General features: G+C 40.3%; 1 protein-coding gene across 12 annotated transcripts in view; it reads left to right on the top strand.

Moving 5' to 3' along the window:
* Nucleotides 1–12787, top strand: part of CACNB2 (calcium voltage-gated channel auxiliary subunit beta 2) — a 401610-nt gene that overhangs the window by 250355 nt on the left and 138468 nt on the right. The window contains exon 1 of one of the 12 annotated variants that reach the window (XM_003903435.5): nucleotides 11236–12664. The exons of 10 other annotated variants lie outside the window; for them this stretch is intronic. In XM_003903435.5, the coding sequence (XP_003903484.1) occupies nucleotides 12596–12664 (69 nt within the window). In that variant the 5' untranslated portion in view covers nucleotides 11236–12595. Of the gene's footprint in view, nucleotides 1–11235; nucleotides 12665–12787 lie in introns of those variants that run through there. One more of the 12 variants, XM_003903434.5, reaches the window with a different exon arrangement.

Raw genomic sequence — 12787 nt, 5'->3', positions numbered from 1 at the left:
TTTGACCAATGGTATATGTCCAGTATTTTATTAAATGTTCTGAACATAGTTTAGATTTTCTAACATTAATATTATATATCAGTGGCACATTTGCAGCTAAATAATCTTAAAATTTGCAACCATTTTAAAACACAGAGGTGAATGAACCAGATTGTCTCTAGTTCTGAAATCACCTCCTGAAGGCGGGTTTGCTGCTTAAGGGATGTATTAACTATATTAGGTCCCTAGGGTACTTTCCAGTGCTTTATTTCTGAGTACTCCACACCACTGGCATTTTTCCAGACAAATCCCTGATGATGTAGCCTGTTTTTTTAATATTAAGTCTGTCTGAACCAAAGTCATATCTTTCTGGAAGGTTAGACTTTTAGAACAGTATATTAATATTTTACTACCAAATTACTGAGTCATTTTGGCCTGCTTAAGTACCTAACCTAGTACCAACAAATTATTTAAGCAATCATAGGAGAAAAATCCAGTATTTCAGGTGGACAGTTAAATAATCACTTCTATACATTATACACAGAAAAATTTACTTCATCATCATAAAATTTTATGTCTAAGTACTTTTCTTTTAATTCTTTTCTTACCTGTCATAATTCCCATAGCACCCTTTACTTTGTTCTATTGTTTTTAATGTGCTTAAAGAGGCTTTCAGGAGACCTGGTCCTTGCCTCCCTTCCCCATATGCAAACAACTATGAAGGTCAAATCAATCAATTACAGAAAATATGTATGTATAAATCATCTCTTTTGCAACATCAAAAATATTTTCAGAGTGCTTTGTGAGAAATTTCAGTTGCAATAGGAAAGGCCTTTTATTCACAAACATAGGAACATTACAGAAAAAGAATTTAACTGAGCTCCCAACATTTTTTTGAGAAAATGGAACCCAACCTTATCTCTTCTGTTACTGTTTTTTGTTTTTTTGAGATGGGAGTCTCACTCTGTCACCCAGGCTGGATTGCAGTGGCATGATGAGTTCACTGTAGCCTCGAACTCCTGAGCTCAGGCAGTCCTCCTGCCTCAGCTTCCCAAGTAGCTAGGACTACAGATGTGTGCCACCGTGCCTGGCTCATTTTTAAAATTTTTTTGTGGAGATAGGGTCTCCCTATGTTGCACAGGCAGGTCTTGAACACCTGGGCTCATGCGATCCTCCACCTGGGCCGCCCAAAGTGCTGGGATTACAGGCATGAGTCACTGTGCCTTGCCTCTGTTATTTGTTTTACATACCTGAATGTATGTATGTATAGAAATGATTCCATCTTGTTTTTGTTGTTGTCTTCTGGTTTTATCAAATATAGTCATCATAAACATTTGCCTGTAATCACCTTTAGTCTTTGTAACTATTTTTAAGGTTATCTAATAGTCTACTAAATATGTGAACCGTAATTTAAAAATTTTCTTAAACTAGTTCCCAGAAGTGAAATTATTAGCCTAGGTACATCTAAGTGCATGTCTAGAGACACACAGAAGGCAAATTGTCTTCCCAAAGGGTTGCATGAAAGCCAAAAACTATCAACAAGGTGTGAAAGTATCAGTTGAAGTGCATCCCCCTGACATTGTGAATTGGGACTTTGCAAAGAGCATTGGTTTAATGAGGGAAAATGGTATTGTGTTTAATTTAATGAGGTTGAACACCTTTTCCAGATGCTTATGGCTAATTGATTTTTTGGTGAATTTTCTATTCATAGCCTTTATTTATCAATTCATCTCTTACTGTTTTACTTACTTATCAATTAGTGTGCCTTTTATATATGCAAAGAAAATGTTAAACGTGAAATATTTAAGGACTGAAGCCATATCCCTTTTCACAGGTGTGTAGTTCCCTGGAGAACACATAAGTTAGCTGTTCATTCGCGCCTGTAGATTAATTGTTCATTGCCACCTGCGAGAACTCACCTTGGAAGGAAAGAGCCCAGATTCATTTGTTTGATTGTTTTGCTGCTCAAGAAAAGGCCTGGCACTTGAACGTACCATCTTTTGACGTGGCCTTTCTTTTTTTGAGACAGAGTCTCGCTCCTTCACCCAGGCTGGAGTGCGGTGGCACGATCTTGGCTCACTGCAACCTCCACCTCCTGAGTTCAAGTGATTCTTCTGCCTCAGCCTCCTGAGTAGCTGGGACTAGAGGCACCCACCACCATGCCCAGCTAATTTTTGTATTTTTAGTAGAGACGGGGTTTCACCATATTGGCCAGGCTGGTCTCGAACTCCTGACCTCGTGGTCTGCCCGCTTCAGCTTCCCAAAGTGCTGGGATTACAGGTGTGAGACACGGCGCCCGGCCAACATGGTCTTTCTTTGGTAGTAGAGGGCCTATTAAGATATTCCAGAGTTTTATATGTATTTGCCCAGTTATTCAGTTGCATTCCTTTAAATGATGTTACCCAACATTGCTTGAAGACGTATCTTCTCCCTGTACTGGCTTGATTTTTTTAAACATTCTGAATTATTATAAGTTAATGTGTAGTCACATTTTGTGCTGTAAATTTGAACTCCATCTCTATAGGAATGTCAGGGGTAGTGCATAAGAAGTAAATCAACAATCACTCACACAATATGTTATATTTACAATATATTCGCAACCATCTGTAAGAAAATTTGCAAGAGCATTCTTTCTAGTAGCTTCAATTTAGTATACTCATTTTACAAATGGGAGAATTAGCCAGGGAATTATTTACATGCCTTGCCTTTGGCTATGAGTCACTGGTACTTTTAGGATTGGAACTTTAAGTTCCTGGAATGAAGAAGTAGAATTAATGGGAAAAGAAGCTTCACAGAAAATAAGTTGTAATCATATTTTCAAAATATAAAGTCTTTCTGAGATTCATTGGAAAAAGGATGCTAAAGAAATTTCAAGTATAATGACTGTTTTTGGAGTGGCTTGCTTGTTATGGAACATGGTTATTTAATCAACTGGCCTATAGTTGACATTTGCACAAAGTTAATGAAGTTGGCATTTGTGGAGGTTTGTGATAAAACATTGGGGATGGCTTCAAGCTGAAGCCTTTGTTTTATTCTTTATTCATCATAAATATTTATCATCCGTTCATCATGGAAAGTCACATTTCTGTTTGTGTTTTTTAATTAAGGAAGAGACATGAGCACATTTAGGAATATTTAAGAATGTTTAGGAATGCTAAAAGGGAGTGGGAGAGCTCTCCTGTAGACTGGGAGAGCTTTAAAATATAGGATATAAGAGCGAAGAGGTTTTCTCTCTGTCCTTATTCATTCATTCAACAAATGTTTGTTGAGCGTGCATTCCATGTCTGGCACTATTCCAGGCACTTGGGATATACGAGTAAGTGAAACATTTAAAAAAAATCTGCCCTCGTGGGTGTTATATCCTAATCAAGGGAGACATATACTAAACAATATTATAAGTAAATTATATGTTAGAAGGTAAAAACACTAATAGACTGGGCATGGTGGGCCACACCTGTAATCCTAGCACTTTGGGAGGCCGAGGCACATGGATCTCTTGAGTCCAGGAGTTCGAGACCAGCCTGGGCAACATGGCAAAACTCCATCTCTACAGAAAATACGAAAAATTAGCTGGATATGGTGGTGTGCACCTATAGTCCCAGCTACTCAGAAGGCTGAAATGGGTGGATCCCTTGAGCTCGGGAGGCAGAGGTGGCAGTGAGCCAAGATTGTGCCACTGCAATCCAGCCTGAGTGACAGAGTAAGACCCTGTCAAAGAAGAAGAAGAAGGTAAAAGCACTATGTTTAAAAAAGTAGAACAGGGTAAGTGAGACTGGAAATACCACAAGGCAGTGGGGATTATAATTTGAAATAGGATGGTTGCAGAAGACCTCATTGAGAAAGAGACTTTTGAGCAAAGATTTAGAGGAGGTGATAGAGTTAGAAGGGTAGAAATCTAGGGGAGGAGAGTGTCTGGTGCCTCTGAGGAACATCAAGGGGCCCAACAAGGTTAGAGCAGAAAGAAGGGAGGTCTAGGTGGCAGGGAGAGGGTGTAGAAATCAGTGGAACAGGAAGTTACTAACAAAGGAGACTTGGAAGGAATAGCCAATGGGAAAAGAGAAAGACCAAGAGGGAGTGGTTTCTTGACTTAGAAGGAACCACCAATGGGAAAAGAGACCAAGAGGGAGTGGTTTCTTGACTTAGAAGGAACAGCCAATGGGAAAAGAGAAAGACCAAGAGGGAGTGGTTTCTTGGAAGTCAAGTTGAGAAAACGAAGAGAGGACGGGGGATGATCACTGATGTTAAAGGCTGCTGATTGCTAGAGTAAGATGAACACTGAGAATCAGCCATCAGTGTAGCCTGAGACATCATTGATAACCTTGAGCAGTTTTAGTGGAGTGGTAGGAGGCACAGGAGGAAGTATATTTAAGAGAGAACAGGAAGAGAAGAATTGGAGTAGAGCCAAGTTTTTCTATGCATTTTTTTTTTTTTTTCTGCAAAGGAGAGGAGAAATATGGACAAGAGCTGGCAGAGAAAATGGAGTCAAGGAAAGGTTTTCTTAGGAAGAGAGAAATAATCAGGTGTGCTGATTCGAATGATTCAATAGAAAAAGCCTAAGTGTAGTGACGTCCGTGCAGTTTCTGGAGTCCCTGTAGCCAGCATGAATTTCTATACCTCAAATTCCCTACATACAATTTATTCACTCCTTTTCTCCCATTTAGTTGAATTTTCTGCAGCTATATATTGAGACAATTCAACTCTCCCAAGCTACTATTTTTCTGCTCCCTGCCTACTTGTTTTCAGTTTCATAACTGATAAGGTAGTTTTTATATAAAAAATTATATTAGCATGAAAAAATTCTTGTCATTGGCTGTACGCGGTGGCTCATGCCTATAATCCCAGCACTTTGGGAGGCTGAGGCGGGTAGATCACCTGAGGTCAGGAGTTCAAGACCAGCCTGACCAACGTAGTGAAACCCTGTCTCTACTAAAAATACAAAACTTAGCAGAGCGTGGCGGTGGGCACCTGTAATCCCAACTACTCAGGAGGCTGAGGCAGGAGAATCGCTTGAATCCGGGAAGCGGAGGTTGCAGTGAGCCGAGATCACCCAACGTACTCCGGCCTGGGCGACAGAGTGAGACTCCATCTCAAAAAAAAAAAAAAAAAAAAAAAAATTCGTGTCATCTATCATCATCAGTAGGTACATATTAAAGGCCTAGAAAATTTTACCAACACACACATATACATACATAACGTTCTAATTTTTAAAAAAATTATTTAGCCTGTGACTGAAATCCAAAACTTAATATCAAAATTGCCCCTCTAATTTTAACTTTTTCAAAATAGTTCTTTTGGATAATGTCAAATTTTGCAAATATTGACCAGAGGCTCTTCTATAAACTGTAAACAGCCATCATACCCTCACATTAAGGAATAATTTGGTGGTGACAGTGTTTTGATATGTTCATTTAAAAAAAAAATGATATTCACATCTCTGAACTTTTTACCTACTATTAGCACTTTATAATGACTTCAGCTTCAGTACTGAAAACCAGCAACTGTTCCTTTGGAACTGAAAGAAGACACTTGAATCCTAGCCAGTTTCAGGCAGGACGAGCTGCCGACCAGACTACTGAAGGCCAGCTTGCCAAAGTTCTATTCATTTTCAGCAAAGAGAGGAAAACTTAAATAGCTGCTATCTGGGCTTCTATTGTTTTCCGATTCTGATCTACTTTCCCTTGTAGATAAGTAATGAAAAGAATGCTTCATGATGCTGAGATATTCTGAAGTGAGGAAAATTTCAGAGGAGCAGCCAAGTCTGTCCACAAAACAGCATTCTATTAATGAATGTGAAGTGAACCCTCAGTGTACTTTCATTGTGCCTTTTTGGAAAGATCAAATTTGAATTTTTTTTTTTTTTTTTTTTCCCAAGTAGGAGTCTCACTCTGTTGCCAGGCTAAAGTGCAATGGCAAGATCTTTGGCTTACTACAACCTCTGCCTTCCAGGTTCAGGCAATTCTTTTGCCTCAGCCTCCCAAGTAGCTGAGATTACAAGCATGCACCACCACACCTGGCCAATTTTTGTATTTTTAGTAGAGACAGGGTTTCACCCTTTTGGCCAGGCTGGTCTCTTGGCCAGGCTGGTCTCGAACTCCTGACCTGGTGATCGGCCTGCCTCGGCCTCTCAAAGTGCTGGGGTTACAGCCGTGAGCCACCACGCCTGGCCCAATTTTGAGAATTTATAAAGATGTGTGTGAGAGAGCGAGCGAGCGAGCATGCCTAAAGCTTAGCAAAGACATAACTAAGCATTAGGAAACCATCATGATGCCTTTATGATTGTTAGAAATGGCTATATCTATGACCAACAAACAGAAAAAATATATGCTTTTGATTAACAAAAACATCACATGCATGTAGGAATTTGTCCTAGCTTTTCTTTTTATGAGCTGATGCATGCATGGCACTTGAATTTTGACTGCTAAAGGTTTACTCCTAACTCTATGGATCCAATTTGTTATACTCATTTTACAAAGGGAGGAATTAGCCAGGGAGTTATTTATATGATTTGCATTTGGCTATGCAATGAGTCCCCTGCTTCGCAGCCTTGCTCAGGTAGCTTCTCTATGTCTCTCAGTTTTCTCATCAGTAAAAATGAAGATAATTGAAATTACATTAGGTAATACTGGTGAATCAGCACAGTGCCTGACACAGTGTAAGCATTTATGAAATATTTGCAATTATTATCATTAATAAGATGTATTAATATGTGCATAGCCTGATCTTAATTGATTATCCTAATTATAAGCATAATATAGAACAATCTTCAAAACACACTCTTTTAGCCTATAAGTAATTGTGCTGGACTGAGACGGAAGAAAATACAAGACCTCTGTTTACCTTCTCAGGAGACGTCATGTTTCCAGTAACGTGGAGTTCGCTAACAATAACTTAAATGTAACTCCAAATTAAGGAACTCAAACACGGTGAAGGAGTTTTTCTGGGAGATAATCCATGTCAGTGGAGTCTCACATGCGTATTCCAGGAGTACCTGAGTATATATCGCACGTACAGTGAGAGAAAAAGAGAAGAGAGAGAGAGAGACTGAGCAATTTTAAATAAATCTTCCTAAAAATTAATGTTAGCATGTTAGATACACTGACCTCTTTTCAATTCCTCAGACATGCAAGCATTTCTTGTACACAGGGCCTTCGCATATGCTGTTCTTTCTGCCTGGACATCCCTCTTCTCAGTGCGTTGCAAGGCTGACTTTTTTCTTTCATCGTTTAGATTTCAGCTTAGTGTCATCTCAGATTGTCATCTCATTACTCTAACTAAAATACCATCCCTCCCACCATCATTTTATTATCTCAGCTTTTTTTCTTGTCTCTCATAGCCATTATTTTTCTGCTGCCTTTTTAAAAAAATCAGTCTCCTTCACTGAGATATTAAGTTTCATGACAGAAAGCTTTAATCTTTTTCACAGTCCTGTTTTCAGTATTTAGCTTACAGTTACAGCAGAGTTTCCAAGTAATCAGTACTCAGTAATCGCATGTGGTTTGGGGAGTTGTTAAATTAAATTTAATCTCTTCATTAGTACATCCTGTAGCTATATGTTTATAAATTTTCATAGTGTCTTGAGAAAATTGAAACTGACATTTTGGTTTTTACAGGATCATAAAAGTATCACACAGGGATGACCCTGCAGCCATGTATTGCTATCACTTCTGTTACTATTTTGACACTCAGCTAAATGATAGGTCAATCGCATTTGAAATTCTCATCATCATATGAATTTGAGTAATAATTACATGACAATTTGCAAACTAAGGTATACAATGTTTATGCAACTGTATCTCATCTTGGATTTTTCAATGTTTAGAGTCAGGATCTCTCCTCAGCACATAGTTGATGATTGTATTGTTACTATTTTGAGACAGGGTCTCCCTCTGTCCCCCATGCTAGAGTACAGTGTTACAATCTCTGCTCACTACAGCCTCTGCCTCCCAGGTTCAAGCCATTCTCCTGCCTCAGCCTCCCAAGTAGCTGGGACCGCAGGCACCTGCCACCACGCCTGGCTAATTTTTGTATTTTTAGTAGAGATAGGGTTTCACCATATTGCCCCTCTGGTCTTGAACTCCTGACCTCAAGTGATCTGCCTGCCTCTGCCTCCCAAAGTGCTGGGATTACAGGCATGAGCCAGCATGCAGCCCATAGTTTATTTTATTTATGAAGAAACCAGTAAAGCAGAGAATAGCAATTCAGATTTCTTACATCTAAATTGCACCAGAGAACAGAAGCTGATTCTAAACTGTGAAAAGAGATGACAACACCATGAAAAATGAAAGAATTATCTCCCTCCCCCAACAGACAATACAAGATAGAACCCTTTCTCCTTTGTCCTGGCCCTCTGAAATCTATCCCATTTTGATTGATTGATTGAGATGCAGTCTCGCTCTGTCGCCAGGCTGGAGTGCAGTGGCACAGTCGGCTCACTGCAACCTCTACCTCCTGGGTTCAAGCGATTCTTCTGCCTCAGCCTCCTGAGTAGCTGGGATTACAGGCATGTGACACCACGCCTGGCTAATTTTTGTATTTTTAGTAGAGACAGGGTTTCACCATGTTGGTCAGGCTGGTCTCGAACTCCTGACCTCAGGTTATCCACCCACCTCGGCTTCCCAAAGTGCTGGGATTACAGGCATGAGCCACCGTGCCTGGCCCCATTTTGCTTTATTTTAACAGATGTGGGCCTGACCAGTAGGCAATGAATTTGCCATTGGGTCAGCATCATCCTATGCATGAGGAGGGGGTCTAAAATCTTGAGGATTTTGATGAGTTACAGCTTTGTCTAGAATCAGACTGGCTTTTGGATACATAAAAAGTTGATTTTGCTCAAGAATGTGGATTTAAGGCTTCATATAAAGATTTCCTACAGCAGGAGAAGACACAGACACAATTTAGGATCCAAGATGCCGCTATGAAATGGGCTTACAACTCTTATCCTTTGGCTTTAAAAGAAAAAAATAAAAGAACGCTCCAAAATACTGATGCTGAAAATATAGATGACTGTGAAACAGCAGAGTACAGCATCAAAACAGCAAACTATATAAATTTTTTAAAGTATTAAAGAAAAAGGCTGGCCAGGCGTAGTGGCTCAAGCCAGTAATCCCAGCACTTTGAGAGGCCGAGGTGGGCAGATAACCTGAGATTGGGAGTTCAAGACCAGACTGGCCAACATGGCAAAACCGTGTCTCTACTGAAAATACAAAAATTAGCTGGGAGTGGTGTCACATGCCTGTAATTTCAGCTACTCGGGAGGCTGAGGCAGGAGAATCACATGAACCCAGGAGGCAGAGGTTACAGTGGACCGAGATTGAGCCACTGCACTCCAGCCTGGGCAACAGAGTGAGACTATCTCAAAAAAAAAAAAAAAAAAAAAAAGAAAAAAGAAAGAAAAAAAGGGTGACGCTTTCTTGTGTGAACATTAGACATAAAAGTGAAAAAAGAAACTGAAGAGTAGATAAAAGCATAAATTAATCCAACGATATGGAATTTTCCTATGAGCAATGAACCCACAAAGTGAGAGCTCTGAGGATAAAAGGTGATGATCCTGGGAGGAACTATTAGTACATAGTAGTACAAGTTACACTTTTGGAAATGTCCAAATAGAAATGCAGGTATTAAGATGTAGAAAAGGAACACTGGGTAGCTGAAATGTGATGCACCGGCAAGGACAAACACTGCAAAAGACCAGCTAATCACGTTGTTAACAGCCATAGAGATCAAGGGTACATCTTGTAATGAACCTATTCTGGAGTTATGGAAATGACCGCCAGCTGTTCCCGACTGAAGACGACTTGAGGCACGATGACCCAGAAAGTCCATATGGTTCCAAAGGCAAAAGCTTAATTAGATATATCACTTCTAACTGCATAAATCCACACTCCCAGAAGAAAGGAGATTAACTGTAATGCATATGTCAGGAGGGTGACTTTCAAACATGCAACAGCTCCAGAGACTGAAACTTGCTACTATTTGACTGTGGCTGTCTTTGTATGGGAGACTTTCAGGGGATGGTTATTTGTGTCTCTTTCAATGCTGGGTGCATATAACTTCTATAATGAAAAATATTTTGAGGCTGGGTGAGGTGGCTCACACCTGTAATCCCAACACGTTGGGAGGCTGAGGGGGGAGGATTGCTTGAGCCCAGGAGTTTGAGACCAGTCAGCCTGGGCAACATAGTGAGACCCATCTCTACAAAAAATAATTTAAAAATTAGCTAGGAATGGGAGCACATGCCTATATTCCCAGCCACTTGGGAGGCTGAAGTGGGAGGATCACTTTTGCCAAGGAGGTCAAGGCTGCAGTGAGCCATGATTGCACCACTGCACTCTATCAAGCCTGGGTGACAGTGAGACCTTGTCTCAAAAAAAAAAAAAAATTGTTTGTGTGTGAAAGTATGTACTATCAGAGATACAAGGAATGAAACTAATCCGGCTCTTTCTATGCTTCTGCGAACTACTCTAAAGATCAATACATCCTGTATTATAAAATAGTCAAGGCATTGCCAAAAGTCATTGAAGAGATTTTTGTTTTTAACTGCTATTTAAACCTGGAAACAGGTTTCAAAGTGACTATGCAATGTAAAAACTCCATCTGAATATTAGCAAAGGACTTTTTTATATCATACTATATTTAAAAGGGAATAAGACCGCACAAAATTATGTGTGGGTGTTATGCGACCCTATCTTTATGTACTTCCTGTCATTGCTGGGTTCCTACTGATAGAAGCTTCGTCTTTTCATTGAGGTGTGACCTGAACCTGTAGTGGGGTGATTGGCTCTAACATGGCAAGACTGGTGACAGTGGGAACAGGGGCCCCTTATGGAGTATAATTATGCTTCCTGGTGATTTTCTACTGTGCTACTATTACTGTAAGAAGTCCTCTAGGAAGATCAGGAATCCCCTACCAGGTGTGTCTGTGTTGACACACTCATTTCTCCTTTGTAAATTTGCCCGCCACGCATTTTACGTTCACATCATAGCAATAGGTGATCTGTTAATTTACATCAAGATACCACAATGGAGGTACAATTAATCACTAACTTTCATTCTGAAACCCCTATTCTATGTGTTTCTAGCATTTGGCTCTTGAAGATTATATTAGTGCAGAGTGCCAAGTGGGGAGGGAGGAAGATTTTTTGAGATGGGGGTCTCTCTATGTTGCCCAGGCTGGTCTCGAACTCATGGGCTCAAGCAGTCCTCCCACTTCGGCCTCCCAAAGTGCTAGGATTACAGTCGTGAGCCATTGCACCCAGCCGTGGTTCTTAAGTATTCTTAAGAACACTTTTTTTTTTCATTTTTATTTGTACAAAATCTTCTCCCACCACCCTCAAACAAATGCAGTTTAGACTACAGTGATAGCATTTTGTTTATGTCAAGAAAACAAAGTGTGTATTTCTTTACAAGTAAACTTTGAAAATGCAATTTCATTATTAGTACAGGAAATTAATAACTTTAGTGTCTTTCCTTCTTCAGCCTCACTCCCCTCATCTACAAGCAGAGTTGGGACTCAATTATTCTGTGAATTTTAACTCCAATTAATAAATTAACCAAGCTTTGAAATTTCTTTGTAAGTATGGTTATAACAATCCACATTGCTGTTTATGCCAGTGGCTTTATTTCAAATGGTAGTTTCTCAGTTGGAGAAGCAGTTCGAAGTCATTTTGAGCTCCGTTAAACTCATTGCTTTATAGAGCTGTGATTACTTTCATGTCCTAATTAAATGGCCACGTCTCTCTCTTGCATCTTGTTTGGAAAGTCACAAGCAATAAAGAACTGTGTTATATTATGACTGATGAGCATTATTTGATTTTTGCTATGCAATATTGCATATGATATTTACTACCTGTGAACCTGCTTTCAGCATAGGACACAGTTTCTGGAGCAGGTAATGGAAAGGGATTATTAAAGGAAACGATCTCATGCTTTGTTTTTGAGAGAAGGTTTCATCTGAAACAGAAACAGACACACATACCACGAGCCCGGTTACTATAGAACCGAAGAGACCTTTCCAGCTGTTTACACTTCGGATGTAAAATGGCAATTTGACATAGACTAACAGTGTGATGTGAGCATCTGCGTAAAAAGGCGACATATGGAGCATGCCCAGTGTGGGAGTGCGTCCTCCTCCCTCCGCCTCCCCCCTTCCCCTCGAGATCTCCAAAGATAAGGCTTGAACTTTGCACTTGCAAATGTCACTGCATACGTTTTTGCACTAGTTTTTTTTTTTTTTTTTTTTCCTGCGATTCTTTTACAACTAATTTCCTTTAACAATTTGAGCGCAGGGAAGAGAATGTTTAGGGTTATGAGATGCATTAAGTTTAGAACGAGTTGATGCCCGGCTTCTGAATGCACTTGAAGTCTTCTTTATTTTTAAAGCAATATAAAGCACTCGAGTGTGTGTTTTCAGCCCCTCCTGGAATGGGAAAATAAGAATTTCCCTGGATGGGAGTCCTCTGGGGCAGGGAGTGAAAGCCCCGGAGGCAGAAAGGGACGGAGAAGAGGGGCTTGCCCAGAGCATGGATAGGAAAGGAGCTGGGGTTCTCCGGGGCTCAGCGCACACTGAGAACCTGTTCCCGGGGCTGCAGCTGCGGACGATAAAGGCGCTGTCTGGCTCATGAAGGCCACCTGGATCAGGCTTCTGAAAAGAGCCAAGGGAGGAAGGCTGAAGAATTCTGATATCTGTGTAAGCGCAAGGGCTTTCATTTGGGGGGAGAGGTTATTTTGTTCTGCTTTTCTGTTGTTGCAGTGAGTGCAGGTAGAGAGGGTGGTTTGATTTGGTTAATCGGATCAAGACTGCAAGAGAGGG

The sequence above is a fragment of the Papio anubis genome, chromosome 11 (genome assembly GCF_008728515.1).
Source record: "Papio anubis isolate 15944 chromosome 11, Panubis1.0, whole genome shotgun sequence".
In the NCBI taxonomy this organism is placed as follows: Eukaryota; Metazoa; Chordata; class Mammalia; order Primates; family Cercopithecidae; genus Papio; species Papio anubis.
This window is presented reverse-complemented; position numbering and strand designations above follow the sequence as displayed.